The following is a 20,161-nucleotide window of genomic DNA, read 5'->3' on the forward strand; positions in this document are numbered from 1 at the left end:
GGTCACCCCGATTTCTGTGGCTCTGGAAATCTTGTGCCTTAGTGCAGATGCCGGGAGCAGCAAAGGAGGATTTATTCAGAGAAATTCACTCTGTGGTCACCTTTGACACTTATTATACATATTCATAAGTATACAAATATTTGAACGTTAATATAGCCTGAGTTCCAGAGGCAGTAGTTTTCCTTCATAAGATCATGTATTTAGAGCTAGAAAAGACCTCAGAGGTCCTCTAGTTCAATTTTATGCATATGGAAGTTGAACCTCAGAGAAATGAAATCATTTGCGCAGAGTCACACAGATAATAAACGACAAACCTAGCATCTGCTAGAAAATATCTTCCTATTGACCTGAAAAAGTAAATCTAATGCATATGTTAGGATAAAGACATTTTGCTGTGGCCTAGCTTTTATTTCCTTTTCACACAGTAAGGGCCAGTTTGACTCTACTCAGTTCTCCTCCAGCCCTTTGTAAACACTTCCCTTCTCTGTACTTTGTATGTGTTTGTTAAAGATTCTTAGACTACGCTAGACATGAGCTACAAGACCAGAAGACGTTCTGGCTGGATTTTGAGCCACCCAGAGAAGCCAGTTTAGATGCAGAAAGGTAAAGGGTGTAGAGAGTGCACTAACAAGGAAAGCTGAGGTGCACATTTATTATCTTTTCCGTCCGTTACCACACGAATACTGCCCATGGGATGGGAATGAAACACATGCTCCTGGAGAATGGATTAATGATGGATTTCCCAGAATTTTTAATTTTGTTGATATTTGATCGCTGAGCAGCTTCAGTTACATGGTTTGGATTTGGCAGAACCTCTAGAAACTTCTCTTTTCTTTTCCTAGCCACAAGGGAAAAGTAAGATAAGTGTTGTAGCCTTTGTTAAAAACTAAATAGCTTTTTAAAAATGTGTTTATTTTGTCCGTGTTTCCTTATATTCCAGATTAAAGTATACATCATAGATAGATCGACTTGACAATAATAGTTATAGCAACCATCGCTCTAGTGTTGTTGACCAAGAATTTGCCAGTAGTTCTAGTCTTTCTATGCTGATGAAGTGAAACCAGTGATGTTTGGTAAGATCAAAGGCTGAGATGGAAGCTAAGAAAAATTTACATGATATAAGAATTCCTTGTATTATGCATATATCCAAGGCTAATTCATTTCTAACGAAATACCTTGAGATTGGGTAATGGAAACCCATGGCATCCATTCTTTTGAGACTAGCTCACAAGTTATTTAAACAGGTGCAAAGTCTGGTCTGATGACTCTCAAAGAAACTAGGTTGGTTTACCTTCTTCGTTTCCTAGAAGTTTTGTTCACTATCCAGTGGTCTCTGGGTAGCCAGATTCCTGAGTTCACTTAAGGATGAAACAGATTCCCCAGGGGACCCCTAACCAACTTAGTCTCCTTGGTCTAAAGACTATTGAAAGGACAGCTAAGTGGTATAATGGATAGAGCACCAGCCCTAGAGTCAGGAGGACCTGAGTTCAAATCCAGCCTCAGATACTTACTAGCTGTGTGACCCTAGGCAAGTCACTTAACCCCAATTGCCTTAAAAAAGAGATTACTGAAGACCCATTGTCAATGGAGTTAGCTCATGTAGCATATAGAGTTCTAAGACCAGCTTAGGAGATGAAATTAAAGCTTAAACCCATGCTAACACTTTGGAGTGTCCACCCACTAAGGCCTGCCCTCTGTGTTAAAAGGCCCCACTCACCCGATTTGGTAATTTTGCAGGCAACAACTGAGGTGGAAATTAAGAAGAAAGGCCCTGGATCCCTCTTAGTCTCTATGAACCAGCTGAATGCTTCATATGGAAGGAAGGACAGAGTCAACAGTGTCATGAGTGTTGTTACAAATACGCTGGTAGAAGGTATGTACTTTGTGATTGAAATCCAGGCAGTTTGGGTAAGCACACATGGGGTGGGGAGTGTGTGTGTGTGTGTGTGTGTGTGTGTGTGTGTGTGTGTGTGTGTGTATACACACGTGTGCACGCACGACACACACACACAGATCAAAGAACCAAAGAAAGGTAGAAAGATGGCATCCTTCCGACATTCCTTTTCTTCTGACTACTTATGGCCATTAGGATTTCCCCTTCAGATCTACTTGAGGAGCAGCTAGGTGGTGTAGTGGATAGAGCACCAGCCTTGGAGTCAGGAGGACCTGAATTCAAATTTGATCTCAGACACTTACTAGCTGTGTGACCCTGGGTGAGTCACTTAACCTCAATTGCCTCAAAAAAAATGTACTTGGGCAGTTTGATTGCATCTAAAATTGTCTCTGTTGAATCCGTTCCCCCACCCCACCCCCCAAAAAAATCCATATATATTTGTTGTGGGAATAGGAAAGATGAAACTAATAGCAGTCATTTGTTGCTAGACCTGTACCTGCAGTGACACTGCTGTCAGTGCTAGAATACCATGTATTGGGGTAGGTCCTATGTGACACTGCCTGGTGCAAAGAGGGGCCTAGGCATTTCCCCTTATGATGTCATCAGTCTTCCAGCAGAAGAATAGTCAGTCATATGTCACAAGGCTCCTTCCTTAGCCAGGTGTTTTCTTTTCTTTCTTCCAATTTTTTAATACATTTTTGATCAGTGATTTGGTTAAAGACATACCTAACCTGCTTAAAGACATTCCAGTGTTAGAATGATGGACTAAATCTAACACGACAAAAATTTAAGAGAGATCAATATAAATACCCGCACTTAGGTTCAAAAAATGAGCTGACTAGGTGGAGAGGGCCTATGCCAAAGGGTACTCATATCTGCCAGGGTGCTCAAGCCTCAGGGAGCCAGGGACATTAAAGGCCTTCACTTCAGGCCCTTAGCGATCAGGAGCCCAGGCCTTGCTTCATGTTCAAACTCTCATTTGCTCTCTTTATGCCTGTGACTCAGAGTCGTTATCTGCCGAGGTGCACATTGTTTCCCAGTTAACCTCCCCTCTTCATTCTCTGCCTCAATCATCCTGCCCCTTGTACTCAGTAATCTGCCGATAAGTGACTTCCTCTCCAACAGGACATCTCCTGACTCCGTTCATTTTCATTGACTGTCTCCTATGCCTGTAATTCTCTTTCTCCTCAGCCCCAACCTCCTGGTCCCACTTCAAGCTGCCAGCTAAAATCCCACCTTCTGAGAGAAGAGGCTTTTCCCAGTTCTTCAGGCTGCTGTCCTCCCTCTGTTGAGCATCTCCAATTTATCCTGCATACATCTTGTTTGTATATTGTTGTTTGTGTGTTTTCTGGAACTGGAAGCCTCTTGAAAATGGGGGCTGTTTTTTGCCTTTTCTTTGTGCTGCCATAGTTCCTGGCACCTGGCAAATATTTGTTGACTGACTATCCTCATACTAGCCATCATCCTTTGTCTACTTACGCAGCCACCTCCTTAATTCAGGTCTTGATCGTGTCTTCCCTGGAAGAACAGCCTCATGATTGGTCTCCTTTAATCTTTTCCCTCTCTAACCTAGCCTCCACTAAATAACTTTCCTATGGAATAGGTCTGACTTGATTACGCTTCTTTTCAAAAACTGTCCGTAGTTCTCTCTTTGCCTCTAGGTTAAAATACAAACTCATCTGTTTGGTATTTAAAGCCCTTCACAGTCTGGCTTCAGTCTTTCTCCTTTTCTCTCATTATTCTCCTTCTTATACATTCTTCCTTCCAGCCAAACTGTAGTACTAGCTATTCCCCAAACTTTTCATTTCATCTCCCACCTTTTTGTATTTGCACGTGCCTGGAATGTACTCCCATTTCATCTTTCCTTTAAGGCTCAGCTTGGGTATCACTTCCATGAAACCTTCTCTGACCTGACCCCCATCACACACACACACACACACACACACACACACACACACACACACACACACACACACACACACACACACACCCTTCCATGATTCATAATGCCCTCTCCCTCTTAAAGTTGCTCTCTATTAACTTATCTGTATGCATGTTATATCTCCCTACTGGAATGGAAGCATCTTAAAGGCAGGAACATAGTAGAAAGGAAGAAATTAGTGAAAAGAAGAATGGGGAGTAAGAGACAGAAGAGTTTCTTATTGCTGATCTTTTATTAGAGTGTCCAGAGGCATCCTGCCATAGCTGATGTTGACATCACCTGTCTGACTGGGACCTTCCCAAGCCATGACCCTGAATGAATTGGGCAGCCATGACTGTAGCCAAGGCTCTCCTTCCCACTAGGTTTAGAGGCTGCGTCCACCTCTGAAAATATCCGAGGCAAAGTGAGAGAATCATCTCACTTATACATCTGCTTGCCCGTTCCCTCCAAGCCAAATTCTTAGCCATCCCAAGCATATGGGGGCGAGTGACTGTTTGCAAGGTTGTGAGTCATTTAATAAACCTCCCAGTCCCTCTGGATTCTCTCCCAACTCACAGAATCCAAATGCTCTTATTGTGACAGAAGCAGGGAAAATTATCCTGGGCTGCAAAATCTCCATTCCCAATGAACATGGACAAGGGAGCTGGAGGATACCCTCTGGAATCCCCTTTATGTTTCTTTAGGATATGGGAACGCCTACTTCCATCTTCAGGCTGGCAAAGAGCCAGACCCAAGCTCCCCATGCACTATGGCAATTCTGAAATGAGAAGTCACCACTTCAGTCTCTAGTTTCCACATGCCAGCAAACAGCAGACGTTTAGAGATTTTTAAAAAAGGGAATGGACCCAGATTCCAAATATGTACTATAAGAATTTATGGAAATGAGAGCCTCTTTTTCCCTTTCTTTTTTGGGAAGAAAACTATATTTACCTTGGGGAGGGGTGAGTTCTATGGAAAGGAAGCCAAAGCAAAGTTGTTTTTTTTTTTTAACAGACTTCCTTCCCCACGCAGACTCCCACATGGCAGCACTGTGGCCCTAAAATCTGTCGAACCAAGGCAACCATTTTCCTAGCAACTAGCAGCCAGTCAGAAATCCCAGTCAGAGCCACTTCACTTAAAATAAAGCTATTACCATGGGTACCTCCTGGTCAGAATAAAGAAAGACTTGTTTTGTTCTTGGTCAAATAATAGAGAACTCCTCCCCCCAAATATCAGATTCAGTTATCTGCATCGGGGAGAAGGGAGCCTATAAATTCATTCTTATAGAAATAGCATCTTTTTCCAAGGACAGTTCAGCTTTCAAAACTGTGCCTTCAAGAGACTATTGTTTGGTGTTTACGTCAGGTATTCTATGGCGACTCTGTAGACTAAGGCCTAAGAAGAAGACAGAGAAGAAGAAGAATTATTAACAATGCCTGACAATGGTTTGGCATTTTTAGTTTTCACAGGGCTTTGATATCAAGATTCTTTCCATTACTTCATACATCCTAATAAGATTCCCTGTGTCTATAGAATTTGGTCAATGATGACAAGGGATTAGTATGAAAGGCACCTTAAAACTTCTTCTATCCAGTTTTCCTGAATACAGGACCCCCTTCAAAGTATCTGTGACACAGGGTTATCCAGCCTCTCTCTGCCTGCACAGTTCTGTTCATAGGAAGCTTGCTGCTCTTGAAAACAGCCTATTCAGTCATTGGATAATTCTATTAAAATGTTCTTCCTTATATGGAGATAAAATCTGCGTCATAGTAACTCCTACATGTAGGGCTAATTCTTCCCACAGAAGTCACATGGAACGTCTGTTCCCTTCATATGTGACAACTCTCCAGCGATTTTAAGACAGCCATCATGTCCTTCCCCTGCCTACACCTTTTCTTCTCCGGGCTAAAAATCCCCACTTCTTTCTACCATTCTTTACATGATATGGCCTCCAGATTTAGGATCACAGGATTTAGAACTGGAAGGAACCTTAAAAGTCACCTAATCCAATCCCCTCATTCAACAGGCAAGGACGCTTATCTATGAGTCCGAAGAGGAAGTTGGTCGAGGTCACAGATGACAAATAGCATTTAATAATTAGTGTTTATATGATGTTTTAAGGTTTGCAAAGCTCTTTACATATATTATCTCATTTGATGGTCACAACAGCCCTGTAAAGTGGGTGCTTTTATTATAATCTCCATTTTATAGATGAGGGAAACTGAGGTTGAGGGAGGTTAAGTGACATGCCCAGGGTCACCTATCTAGTAAGTGTCTCAGGTAGGATTAGAACCCAGCACTCTGTGCAGAGCCCTTCTGTTCCCACTGTATTGCCTTCCTGGTCACCCCTCACATTATACACATCAGTGTCCTTCTTAAACTTAAATTCTAGATTCCAGATTAAATTCCAGATTAAAATCCAGATTGAATTCTAAAACTTAAATTCTTCAATTCCAGACCAGACATAATTCTGATATAGCACAGAGTATGGAATGCAATAAGAGTGTTTTTTTTTCTTGATGGGAATATCATTCCATCAAACATAATCCATGATTACATTTGTTTTGAAGTAGTTGGCTTTGTTTTTGTTTTTGTTTATTAGCAACCATATCTCCCTGAGCTTGTGATCAACTAAAATTTCAAAATATTTTTTACCTAAACTGTTTTAAATATCTTGTCCAACATTCTTATCTAATACTTTTTTAACCTAATGGATTTGTCGCTATTAAATTTCATCTTAAATTTTTAGTTTGGACTCCTTTTTCCAGCCCAGTGATATCTTTTTTAAACCTTAGTCTGTCACCTGATTAATTAATTAGACAAATTACATAAGCTTTCTGAGCCTCAGTTTCATCTTCTTCACATTATAATCTCTAAGGACCCTTCCTACTGTAAATTTGTGATCTTTTTAATTAAACCATCTCAGTTTTGTGTTATCCTCAAATTTGACAAATATTCCTGCTTTATATTTATCCAAACTGTTTATAAAATGTCTTTTAAGATAGGACCAAGGATAGCCTTATGATACCTAATTGGAAACTTCTCTTCAAGTTCAAATTAATCCATTAACACTTTTTTTTAAATATTTGTTTTATTCAAGCAAGATCTACCTTCTCACTCTCCTACCCCAATTCTGCTCCCCATCCCTACCACCATCACCATTTGAGAATACATGAAAAACAAAAAATTAGAAATATGTATAGTCAAGAAAAAAAATTTCCAAATGGTTATGTCCAAAAGATATTTATTTCATTCTGTATTCTGAGTCCTTCACCACTCTATTAAGAGGTAGGTTGCCTGTTTCCTCATTAGTCCTCTAGAATTCTGGTTGGTCATTACATTGATATGGGTTGAGCATAATAATATTCCATCCCATTATATGCCATCACTTGTTCATTCATTCCTCAGTTTACAGGCACCCCTTTGGATTCCCATTCTTTCCCATATCCAAAAGAACTATAAATATTTTTATGTATTTTTTTTTCCTAGAACTTATCCCTCCCTTAATCTACCTTCCCTCTAATTCTCCCTCCCCACTTTTCCCCTTTCCCTCCTGTTTCCCTGTTGAGTGAAATGTACTTTGGGCCCAACTGTGTATATAGTTTTCCTTCTTTTGACCAGTTCAGATGAGAGTGAGGTTTAAATATTAGCCCCTCTGCCCATCCCTTCCTCCTTGTTTGTATGGAGGTCTACTTGTCACCCTGATTATTTCCCTTTCTCCTCCCCCAGTGTATTCCTGTTTTCCTCTTTCCACACATAGTTATATGCATGTTGTCTCTCTATCATTAGATTGTAAGATGCTTGAGAGCAGAGACTGTCTTATACCTTTCTTTTGTATTCTCAGCACTTTGGATAGTGCCTGGTACACAGCAGGTAGTTAACAAATGCTTATTGACTGACTGAATGATGATTTACATGATTACTTTTCTCCCTGAAATTCCTCATGAACAGGCCTGCTATATTAATGTTCTTAAGACACGATTTTGACTTGCCATTTACCTTCTCAGATGCTTTCAGTGGTTCCCTGTTTCCTACAAGATAAATTCCCAATTCTGTAGTCAGATCATTCAATTTCTTTTGAGATCTAGTAATCTATATTATACTATTCCTCTATACATTCTTTAGCCAAGCTGGAAAACTTTACATCTTCCCCAAACAATACTAGGCTTTCCCACTTCCATGTCTTTGCTCATGCTACTTGAAATTCCTTCCCTACATATTCAGTGTTCATGGTTCAACTGCACCAGCATAATAAAAATGACAATGCTACCTAAATTAATTTATAGATTTAGTGTTATACCAATTAAACTACCCAGGAGATACTTTATGGAGCTAGATGAAATAATAACAAAATTCACTTGCAAGAACAAAAGGTCTAGAATCTTAAGGGAACTAATAAAAAGAAGTCGGAGTAAAGGTAGAAAAACACTTCTAGGCTTCAAATTATACTATAAAAATATAACAATTAAAGAACAGAAGATCAGTGGAATAAGCAAGATAAGGAAAAATTGGAAAACACTGAGCTCAACAGCCCAGCGTTTAGTAAACAGGAAAACATAAATTACTTGCAAAACAACTCACTACTTAATAAGAGAGGCTAAGAAAACTGAAAAACTGTATGGTGGAAATTAGATTTAGACCAACAGTTTACACCATTTACCAGAATAAGCCCAAAATGTATATGCAACCTGAATATCAAAGTTCATATCATAGCAATATTAGAAGAGAACCTGATCAGGAATCTTTCAAAGCTATCTTGGGGTGGGGTGGAAGAGGAGGATGCAAAGAGGGGGGACTTGTTAACCATGCAAGGGCTTGAGGAAATAACAAAACAGATCATTATGGTTACCCGATATTGAAAAGTTTTGCTCAAATACAATTGATGCAAGTAAGATAAGAAGGGAAACAATAAATGGGGGGACAATGAATTCTTTACAATAAATGTAAAGAATACAAAGAAGCATGGAAAGACTCATTTAAACTTATACAAAGTGAAACACGCTGAGCCATTCATAATCACCACAATTAATGAGAAAAACAGCAACAAAAAAAACCAAACTGAATGCTGGGTAAGTGTAATAACCAAGCTTGACCCAATGAAGAGATGAGAACTCAGCTCCTTCTCTTCTGTGCAGAAGTGGGAGACGATGATTGCTGGACATTCCATAGACTGTTGGACTTGGTCGGTGTGTTGATTTGTTTTGCTGATTTGTTTTGTTGATTTCTTTTTGCTTTTCCCCCTCTTTATTTTTGTTATTTTGAATGACTATGTAAGGGAAACAGTATAGAGATATTGGGAAACATTCAGTGACATTTTTTCAATCCCTCCCTGCAAACTCATAGTATCTCATTCTTCAATATCTCCCATAACATCTAACACAATGCCTTCACACATTTAGAACTCGATAACTATTTTTTCATTTGTTTGACTTTCTGTTTTATTTAAGACTACCATATCACTGGCCAACTAAGTGATGTAGTGAATAGAGTGCCAGGATTGGAGTCAGGAAGACTCATCTTCCTAAGTTCAAATCTGGCCTCAGACACTTATTACTTGTGTGACCCTGGGCAAGTCACTTAACCCTGTTTGCCTTAGTTTCTTCATCTGTAAAATGGGCTGGAGAAGGAAATGGCAAACCACTCCAGTATCTTTGCCAAGAAAACTCCAAATGTGGTCACAAAGAGTTAGACAAGACTGAGAACAACTGAACAACAAACTGTATCACTGGTGTGTGTTTATATGTAACCTTGTGTAGGTCATTCTAATTCTTTTCATTTAGTGGAACAAAAACTGTGTGAGGAGGGAGTTCTCTCCTAGTAGAGTCATTTGGGATCTTTAGGTGCAATAATTCCTCCTCATAAAGAATCAGGGAAGCTCATGCATTGTCAATTCAGTTTTACAGTTTATGATCACCAGGAATTGGTATTAGAAAGTGTACTTCCTTTTCCTTTACTGCTTGATTGAGAAGTTCCCTTTGTTTTTGCGCTACTACAGAGTTAGAAGAGTCTCAGCGAAAGTGCCCTCCGTGTTGGTACAAATTTGCCAACACTTTCCTCATCTGGGAGTGCCACCCATACTGGATCAAGCTGAAGGAGATTGTGAACATGATCGTTATGGACCCTTTTGTGGACTTAGCCATTACCATCTGCATTGTCCTGAACACCTTGTTTATGGCGATGGAGCATCATCCCATGACGCCACACTTTGAAAACGTCTTGGCTGTTGGAAATCTGGTAAGGCAGAGCACTGTCTCCTGATTTGGTCATTTAAACATGGGTTCTTTACTTGTTTGTTTTTTCTACAGGAGAAACCCTTTTCTGTTGTGTGCTGGTCACTACGGATGAGAGACTTGGGTAGAAAAGAAGATGATAGTTAATTGGAAGACTGGTGTAGTAGCAGCCACTCCTAGATTTGGGGATCTCTTGACTCCTTTCTCTTTCTGGAGAACTTGAGAAATGTCACTTAAAGTTACTGGCTGCAGACCAAGCCATGATGGGAGGCATGGGACACTAAGCTGGTTTCAGGAACCACAGCGAAGGGCTCTTGAGTTCTCATTCTGTTTATAAGACAGATTCCTCTATGTCTCTTCTAAATGTACCCCGATTGGGGCAGCTAGGTGGCACAGTGGATAAGCCCCAGCCTTGGAGTCAGGAGGGCCTGAGTTCAAATCCAGCCTCAGACACATGACATTTACTAGCTGTGTGACCCTGGGCGAGTCACTTAACCCCAATTGCCTTACCAAAAATGCAAAAAAACAAATAAACAAAAAATAAATAAATAAATGTGCCCCTAGCCCACCAAAATAATTTTTCTTCTAAGTTTTAGTAAGAAGTACCACACAGACCAGGGAGCTACTGTACACCAAATGATACTGTGGCTTGCTCTTTCCCCAGTCAACTCTTGACTACCCACTGACAATTATCTAGGGCAAATAATTAACCTAGAATGGTTTCCTTCTGCCTTCTAGCATATGAGCAACCAGAATCTCATTCATCCCAAATTCATCATAATGTTTGGCCTGAGCCAGAGTTGTGATTGGGAAGATAAATATGCTGAGGGGAAAAAGTTACGCAATGTATTCTAAAGTCAGATAGAAGTGATGATTGAATTGTTTTGCTTATGCTTATCTTCATTATTGAACAAATTGACTTGATGCTACTCGAATTAATTGTAAAAATTTGACTGAAGGAGATAGATCGTCTGATTTCCATCATTCCTAGGGAGAGACATCATAGGAATATCAGAATAACACAGAATCCGCTTATAAGACAGTTTGTTGCATAAGTTTTGGTTATACTTCAAGCTGGATAATGTCCCTTAAAATATCATATATAATTAAGGCCTGACATACTTTGTTGGGAATATAAAGGGAACATTAGTTTTGTCCCTAAAAACTAGCATTATAAAAGCATGCTGCTGTTCTAAACCAATGTTTTCCAAGTCAATTTGGCTACAGAAAATTTTTGGGACTTGAAATATGTGAAATTAATCCATTAATGCTTGTTTGGGGATATCTGGTAATATGGAATGCTCTCAAAGGCAGAGGGAAGTTGAGGAATTTTGGAGCACAATAAGTGAAATTAGGCCTGTTTTTTATTGGAAAAAAAATTTCTTCATTATATAAATATTTTTATATAAAATTTTATATTTAACATTTTAGAAAGAAAATATCACTAGCACTGTAATATTTTCTAAGAATCCCTCTTAACATCATGTCTAGTACTGGGAGTTCTGTAGAAGAGTTTGGAAAGGACTGTTAATTGTAGCTGATTGGACCCCCACAGCCTGACACAGTCACTTCCCCAGCCTGTAGTCTGAGAGCATAGTAAGGATGATTTAGAAGTCTCCTATATGTGATGAGGATTCATTGCTTTGGCAGCTCATGTGAATTGAGATTGCTCAGGATTGAACTCTTAATGTGCCAAGTGACAACTAATCCGCCTGTAGGTTGGAGATTACAGGACTCTCTTTAACCAGTTCTATATATTATTTATTAAATAAGTACTTCCTAAACCTTATTTAACTGTAATAGCTTATAATGTCATGCAAAATTATGAAAAGCCCATGTACATCTATTTCTGTCAGCCAGAGATTTACAAATGAGAGAGTTTCTGACTTTATGACCTTTGTTTTTACACTCTCCCGCCCCAGTCAAGCCATTATTTTTCCCAATTTTAAACAAGTTCATAGGATTCCAGGTCTCCAAGGAATTTTAAAAGAAGTTTTATTGCTTCCTTTTGTTTTCACATCCCAGTCACCCCACCGTAGAACTCTTCCTTATAACGAAGCAATTGAACAAAACAAATGAATATAGCAACCATGTCTGACAGTATTTGCAATTTTACGCACCCACAGAACTCCCTGCCTTTCTCCAGAGAGAAAGGAAATGTGTTTCATCATCTGTTTTCAAGGAACTACATTGGTCACTGTCTAATCTGAGTTCAGCCACATTTGAATCTAGTTTTCCTTTCTATCACTGTAGCCATCATGTACATTCTTCTTCTGGCTCTTCTTTCTTTACTCTGCCCCAGACTAGCAAATAGTAGTCTTCCTCTCAGTTCAAAATTTGAAAATGATAGCCTCCTGGGTGACACCTCCCAGGCTCATAATTCAGAAAAAAATCTGTCCCTGGTAAGTATTATTCCCATTTTTTTTAACTCAATCTAGTCACAATCTTTCAGAAGACCTGGTTTAGAGCCATCCATTAGTACAGAGACATCAAATCCTTAAAAATCACGAAGAATAGGTTCCATTGTAGACTATTCACCCACATTAGGACATATTCCAAGGTTAAAGCATCTCTGGTGGCAAGGATGAATCTAGGTGGTTCACCCCAACCAAATTCACAGCAGATTGACAAACCAGAATTTATTCATCTGTCCTGGTGGGATACAATTTTTTTAATGGTTAGCATCTGTACTGTCTTCCAGATATACATTATGATACCTGGGAAACCAGCTGAGCAAGCAGAAAGTTGTTTAGTCAGCAGAAAAAAAAAGCAAAGCAGAGGAAACTGGTTCATCCAAGGGGACATTTCATACATTAAACTACCAAGGGGATCTTCCTAGTGATCAGAATGCTATCTGATCTGTATCTCTTGACTCATGATTCTGTATTCTTGACTTTCCTTTTTCTAGTCCCCTTGTTCTAGTAAAATAATGTCACCTTAACCATGTTACGGTTCATTCCATCACAGCTTATCCCACGTTAATTACATTTTAGTCTCCTTGATGAGACACTTTGAAATTTGGAGAATGTCCTAATCTTATAAACAATATATTTTTTTAGAAGTTAGACTTTTAATGAAAAAAAATATTACTCCTCTTATCTGAATAATAGCAATACAAGTTCCCTGATCAGTCAGGGCCCAAGTATATAATCAAGCACCAGCCAACAATGCAAACTCTTGTATGCTGAAAACTGACACTTCAGTCAGGAATCTCAATATGTCCTAAATTTACACATCAACTTCTTTTACATTATTTATGTGGGAGGAAGGGTGGTGGAGGGGGTCCATCCTGTTGGAAGCCTGAATATCTCTGTGAATTGACTGTAAACAGGTGTGAACAAGGGATTTTAGAAGGTGATATAAAGAAAGGAGATTATTCTCTATTGGAATATGATATATGTGAACGAGAGTAAAGACCAATTTTCAAGGTTGAGAGATAATGAGAGATAATGATAGCCTTGCCAACAAAAGAGGAAAAACTGGGTGGAGGGAAGGCTTTAGGGGAAAAAGGCAAAACTTTTTCTTCACTGTGTTGGGTTTCAGGTGTCTCTGAGATAGCAAAGTACAGATGAGTAATCTTAGGCCATGGCAGAGATAAGACAAGACTGAATGAAGGGGCCATCTTGGTGTTTCTTGGGCAAGTTTATGTTTAAAGATAAGTAATTAAAGCATTCTAATTTAAACATCTCTGTTTTCCCCTCTTGTCCTTCTGTTCTCTTCTCCTCTTCCTTAGGTTTTCACTGGAATTTTCACAGCAGAAATGTTTCTGAAGCTCATAGCCATGGATCCCTACTATTATTTCCAAGAAGGTTGGAACATTTTTGATGGATTTATTGTCTCCCTCAGTTTAATGGAACTTGGTCTAGCAGATGTGGAGGGGCTTTCGGTGCTGAGATCTTTCCGTTTGGTATTCCAAATTTCTTCAGTTTCTTTTAAAGTTTTATATCTTGTTCTTACCTTTTATAAAAGTCAATCTGATAACCACAAAGTTCCTACATTATACTCTACCCTCAGAATCCAAGAGATGGAAAGAACCTCCAAGTTCATCCAGTCTGAATCCTTAATCCTGTATCCAGTTTCTTTTGAGTTAACTACAAAGATCTCCCAAACTTATGGTTTCATGCCAATATCCAGTCTTTTAGTTTTGGGGTATTTATTCTGTTTTGATTTTTGTGAAATTAAGATACAGGCATAGATTCTTTTTTAGTAATTCCTCGTAAGAGGCATTGGTTCCTCTATAAAATTAACAGCCAAGCATGACTTCTGTTCTAGGTCCATTTTTTTAAGGTGATCGTAGATATGTCTTCTTATAACCCAGTGGTTCTTAGCCTTTTTTGCACCATGGACCCTTTTAGCAGTCTGGTGGAGCCCATTCACCCCTTCTTAGAATAATGTTTTTAAATACATAAAATCGAATACTTAGGATTACAAAGGAAACCAGCTATGCTGAAAGTTGAAAATAAAGATGTAATTCTTTTCCCATTCAAATTCACTGACTCCCTGAAATTTATCCATGGATCTGCAAGAGGTCATGGACCCTGGGTTAGAAACCCTTGCCCTGGACAATCATCACCTTTAAATGACAATCAATTTCTCTCTACTAAAAAGACGAAGTTTTATAATCTTTCCAAGTTGGTTACCTCACCTATAAAATGAGTTTGAATAATATGTGAGATGTTAAATTGAGTTGAACATTTGTCTTGATTCCTACATCTTTAGGTAAGAAGAATTCTTTTTTTTCTTTAATGAAATAATGGTAAAATGACAAAAATGTGTCTCTGAAAGAATAACTGGTAAGTTTGCTCTGAAAAGTTGTCTAAAACCTAGCCAGGCAGAAATGATATCCTCAAAGAATCCCTTAAAAAGGCTGGGACATGCCAAGGTAGATAAAAAATTCAACTCTTATCTTCTCTGAACATCCTTAGACTATTTTTGGGTACTTCACTTTCCCCTAAATCGCTTTTGTCAGTTGGAGAATGCCTTAGCATTTGAAACTGAAGATGTTTAGGTCCTTTTAGATGGGGAATCCAGCAAACTAATGGAGAATAAGACATGAGTTATATTCCTATAGTTTCCAAGATTTTGTTTTTTTGACTCTTTGGTTGAGATCCAGTGTAGATCTTCCTTTGTTAATATTTCTTGTTATATCTGGGAGAGAAAAAAGAGAGGCAAGGACTGTGGGTAATCAAGCCCCCTATAAAGGGGGTTGGGGACCTCAGACAGATATGTAGGATACAGAGGACAGCCTATTCCTGCTCCTCAGTTTAGATCCAAGTAGTATCTAGCAAAAGGCGAATATTATCCAATTTGTGATGTCTCCTTCTAGCTAATTTCTTACATCACAGCCACTTATATTTTTACCAGAATAGTCACATATAGATAGTATCATGTAAAACAGATGGTTATTATTTTCTATGGCTCAGCTTTTCCTAGTTTTAACATAAAACAGAAATTCAAAACTTGTCCAAATATGTTCTAGTCATTCATTTTGAAGTTAATGGTCATCTGCCTTCTGAAGCAACTTGATGTAAGGTATAGAGTGCTTGAGGCAACAAGGCTTGAGTTCAAATCCCACCACTAATGGTTAATAGTTATGTGATCCTGAGCAAGTCTTTAACTTTTCTGAATCTCATTTTCCTCATCTGTAAAATGGGAATCCTTGAAGTACCTGCCTCACAGGGTGGTAGTGAGGCTAAAATGAAATAAGGTGTCCAAGAACCAAATAAACATCCATTGTTGTCATTTTGAACCTGTTGGTCCCCCACTCCTTAAGCTGTTGCAGATGTGGAACTACCTTACTCATAAGTGACTCTTCTTCTCTAAGTTGCTCCCTATGTTATCATCACAAAGATTTTGGCTTTATTTTCATTTCGGCATTTGATCTTTTGACAATCAGGAAAAGAGATCGTTCTTTTGTCTTTCATTGTAAAATTAGATTTTTAAAGCACGTCCTCAGAATTGCTTTCAGAAATATAACCCTAAAGGTTACCAATTTTATATGTTCAACATAATAGTGAGGCTATTAATAAGGCATGGTATTAATTTTTTGTTGTTCACACCTGTGATTTCATTGGTGTAGTGAACTTCTAGTGCAGAAGCTTCATCTGCCAATGCAAATCTATACCTGTAATTCAGCTCCATAGTCTGAGAGAGGTGCTTGGGATGCAAAAAAGTTAAAGGCCTTTCCCAATACCACACAGCTACTGAGTGCTAATGGTAGGATTGGAACTCAGGTCTTCCTGACTCCAAGTCTAGCACTCTACATTTTATATCAAGTTGCTTCACTAGGAAAGCACTAGTGAAGCAGGAAATATATAGTATAGGTAAATTATGTCTATGAACACGGAAAATTGGCCATTATTATTGATATTCTCTCCTAACATTTTTTAAGTGGGTAAGGAATCTCTCTTTACCATGCCAGTACCTTGGCTTCCCCAAAACCGGCCCTTTCCTATGACCCTCCTGTTGTCTTCTCAAGCAAAGTATCCATGGGAAAATTACTTGTTTGTGTTTAGATTTAAATGAGGCAAGCTGACCTAGCGGTGGAACACAGTCCTCAAAGCAGGATTCCTGGATTCTGTATCTCCCATGGACTCATTGTGAAAGGAAATCCTGTTATTTCCCTGCTCAGTGCCTCAGTTTTTCCCTTTGTGCATTGGCAGGGATGACCTACATCTTCCTACCAATATGCTCTATATAAAGTGCTGAGAGCTCTCCAGGGGCACTCAATAAGCAATATTTATACTTTTTTGGCCTTATTCTGTTTTCTTAGCTGTGGTTGGTAAGAAAGAAAATGAATATAATATTTTTTGGTGTTTTTTTTTTCTTTCTTAGCTCCGAGTCTTCAAACTGGCCAAATCCTGGCCCACATTGAACATGTTGATCAAGATCATTGGGAACTCAGTGGGTGCTCTAGGCAACCTGACCCTGGTGCTGGCCATCATTGTCTTCATCTTTGCTGTGGTGGGGATGCAGCTGTTTGGGAAGAGCTACAAGGAGTGTGTCTGCAAGATCAACCAAGACTGTGTGCTCCCTCGCTGGCACATGCATGACTTTTTTCATTCCTTTCTCATCGTCTTCCGCGTGTTATGTGGGGAATGGATCGAAACCATGTGGGACTGCATGGAAGTGGCAGGCCAGGCCATGTGCCTCATCGTCTTCATGATGGTCATGGTGATTGGCAACTTGGTGGTTAGTATCAGCTTATCGATCTCTTTGCTCTGACTCAGATGTCACTCACTACATGTGCTCCCCAAACCCCCTATGCTGAGCCTTTCTGCTGCCAGTCAAAATGGTGGCCATTCCTAGTCTTTGCTTTCTATATGCACAGAGAACCTAAATAGACCCTTTCAGCTAAGCTATCATGGTATTTCTTAGGGTTTCACCAAATGGAAAATGGGTTGCCTCATTAGATAGTGAGTGTCCCGTCCCTGAAGAGGCTCAAGCCAGGAGCTGGGTGGAGTACATCAAGAATGTTACAGAAAGAGATTGTGTATCAGAAAGGGTTAGAGGAGGGGACCTTAAAATCCTTGTAATAGTTCTAAGGCCCTATTATTCTAGTCCCATTGTTTACCTGCTCTGTCCTCACCACTGGGAGTGTGCTCTGCTCCTGCCTAGACTCTTCTGTAACCTCCTGGCTTTCCGCCAGTTCTCCTTGATCCCTGTACACACAGCTACCAGAATGATCTTCTTCAGACTTCTTTATAGTAATTGCATTCCCTTCAGAATTTAGAGTGGCTCCTTATCCTATAGGCAGCGTGAGTAATAGAAGAGTGTTGAGCATGGTGCCACAAGACATGAGTTCAAATCCCACCTTAGATGCTAGCTGTGTGACTGACCTAGGTAGCACAGTGCATAGAGCACTGGTCTGGAGTCAGGAAGGCCTGATCCCACCTGGGCCAATCACTTTACTTCTGTCTGCTTCAGTTTCCTCGTCCTGTAAAATGGGGATAATAATAGCACCTATCTCCCAGGGTTGTTGTGAAGATCAGAACAGATAATATTTGTAAGGCACTTTATAAACGATAAAGTGCTATATAAATGATAACTTCTTTTTCATTTAACCTCTCATTAGCTTCAGGTTCTTCATCTGTAAAATGGAGTCAATGGGGTTGTTGTGTAGAAAGCACTTTGAAAACCTTAAAGCATTATAGAAATAGTATTATAAGCCATTTTTATTACCACTACTAAACTCCTGCTCCAGTGCCCTGTCATGGCATGGCACTGACCCTGGGTTCTCTGAGGTCGAAACAGTGGAGTGCAGGGGCAGCTAAGTAGCACAGTGGATAGAACTCTAGCCTTGGAGTCAGGAGGACCTGAGTTCGAATCTGACCTCAGACTAAACACTTGACACTAACTAGCTGTGTGACCCTGGGCAAGTCACTTAACCCTGATTGCCTCACAAAAAAGAAAAAAGAAAAAAAAAAGAAACAGTGGAGTGCACACTTGGGCCAGTGCTATCAAGATCAGGAAAGGCCTTTGAACTGAGCTTGGCAGGTAAAGGAGCCATTCCAAGAGGTGGAGGTGAGGAGGAAGTTCATTCCAGCCATGAGGTCAGCCCAGACAAAGGAGTGTCTTGGGTGAAGAAAAGCAAGAAGGTCTGCTTTGGCTGGATTGTGGTTTGGGTATGTAAAGGGTAAATGATGTCTACAAGACCTGGAACCAGGCTGCAAAGTACTTTGGATGCCAAACAGGTGTTTGTATTTGACCCTGGAGGTTATGTTGAACCACGGGAGTCTATTGAACAGGAGAGTGACATGGTCACACCAGTGCTTTAAGGAGTATCGCTTCATCATCTGTGTGGAGACTGGATTGGAGAGGGGAGGGAGTGAAGGTGAGGAGACCAAGAAGGAAACTATTGCCGTAGTGCTGGAGAGTAGATAGTGGATGAACTTGAATTAGGGTAGTGGCCCTCTGAGAGGAAAGGGGACAATCAAGAAATGTGGTCACTTTGATAATATAACTCAAAACTCCATCACTTAGCTACTTTACCACAACTCTAAAGTAGTTTTGGGCTCTGAAGCCCAAAATGCCCTAAAGCAATCATTATGAATCATCATTTTTCAACTAGCTAGTGATTTAACCTTTTGAGTACCAAAACTTGATTTTAATGATTTTTAACAAAATTCTTCCAAAATAGATTATATACTCCCTTGCTTTCTTAAGTAGAGTATGCTGAAGATGACTTAACCCTTTCTTCATGACTCAGGACCATAACTATGACTATTATACTCTTAGCCTCAGGGGTCCCAAACATCTGCCCTTTTGAAGGTTTTATGTCAACTTCTTATAGTTTGATGTCTCTTTCCCTGCTATCAGCTTTCGTTTATTGCTGCTGTCCGTGTACCTACTTGTAAAATCCCCTTCTGTCTGCTGTAGACTAGGAAACCGGTTCACTAAACTTTTTAGAATGAAAGTGACAGCAAGTAGAGTTGTTCTGTGAGCAAAGCTCAGAAAGTTTAACGTATAGATTTTGTGACTTCTGTTTTGACTGCTCAGAAACCTGTTTTGGTTACTTTCTTATTCTCCATTTAAACCACTTAAATTGGTGAGATTGCTAGATGACTGGGTTCTAGATAGTTGGAATATCATTTCAGTATTTTAAAAGATCTGTGATTTCATCAGTGTATGTGTGTTCCTTCCATTGAATCAAATAAAAATTCCTCCATGCCTAAGGTAGATAGTATTTAGGATTTTTGGACTGGTCTGTCTCCAGACCCCTATCTGAAGGATTTTCAGTTTCTAGGTGGCTGTGGTGTCTTTGAGTTATTGTGTGCCGGGTCATCAACTTCAAGATCAATTAAGGAGCATTTTATTAATCACCTACTAAATTTCAGGCCATATGCTAAGCAATCACTGATGATAGAAAGACAAAAACGAAAACACTCCTTGCTCTCAAGAAGCCTCCATTCTGGCCGGGGGAGAGAATATGTACATGTATAAGCAGATATAAAGGAAAGACAGAGTGATTGTGGGAAGAAGCCATTAACAGCCAAGGGGATAAGGAATGGTCACATGGAGAAGGTGGCACGTGTTCTGAGCCCTGAAGGAATAGGGATTTTGAGAGAACTAGCCTGTGGTGGGAGAATGGGGGTGTGGGGAGGGCTAGGCAAAGCC

At 39.6% G+C, this 20,161-nt stretch overlaps 1 protein-coding gene across 2 annotated transcripts in view; it reads left to right on the forward strand.

Moving 5' to 3' along the window:
- The window catches only part of SCN8A (sodium voltage-gated channel alpha subunit 8), a 213,973-nt gene that overhangs the window by 147,762 nt on the left and 46,050 nt on the right, over positions 1-20,161 (forward strand). For both annotated transcript variants that reach the window (XM_020966210.1, XM_078156923.1), the window contains 4 exons: positions 1,738-1,873; positions 9,811-10,049; positions 13,779-13,952; positions 16,880-17,236. In XM_020966210.1, the coding sequence (XP_020821869.1) occupies positions 1,738-1,873; positions 9,811-10,049; positions 13,779-13,952; positions 16,880-17,236 (906 nt within the window). The remainder of the gene's footprint in view (positions 1-1,737; positions 1,874-9,810; positions 10,050-13,778; positions 13,953-16,879; positions 17,237-20,161) is intronic.

The sequence above is a fragment of the Phascolarctos cinereus genome, unplaced genomic scaffold, assembly GCF_003287225.1.
Source record: "Phascolarctos cinereus isolate Bilbo 61053 unplaced genomic scaffold, phaCin_HiC Scaffold_1;HRSCAF=81, whole genome shotgun sequence".
NCBI lineage: Eukaryota > Metazoa > Chordata > Mammalia > Diprotodontia > Phascolarctidae > Phascolarctos > Phascolarctos cinereus.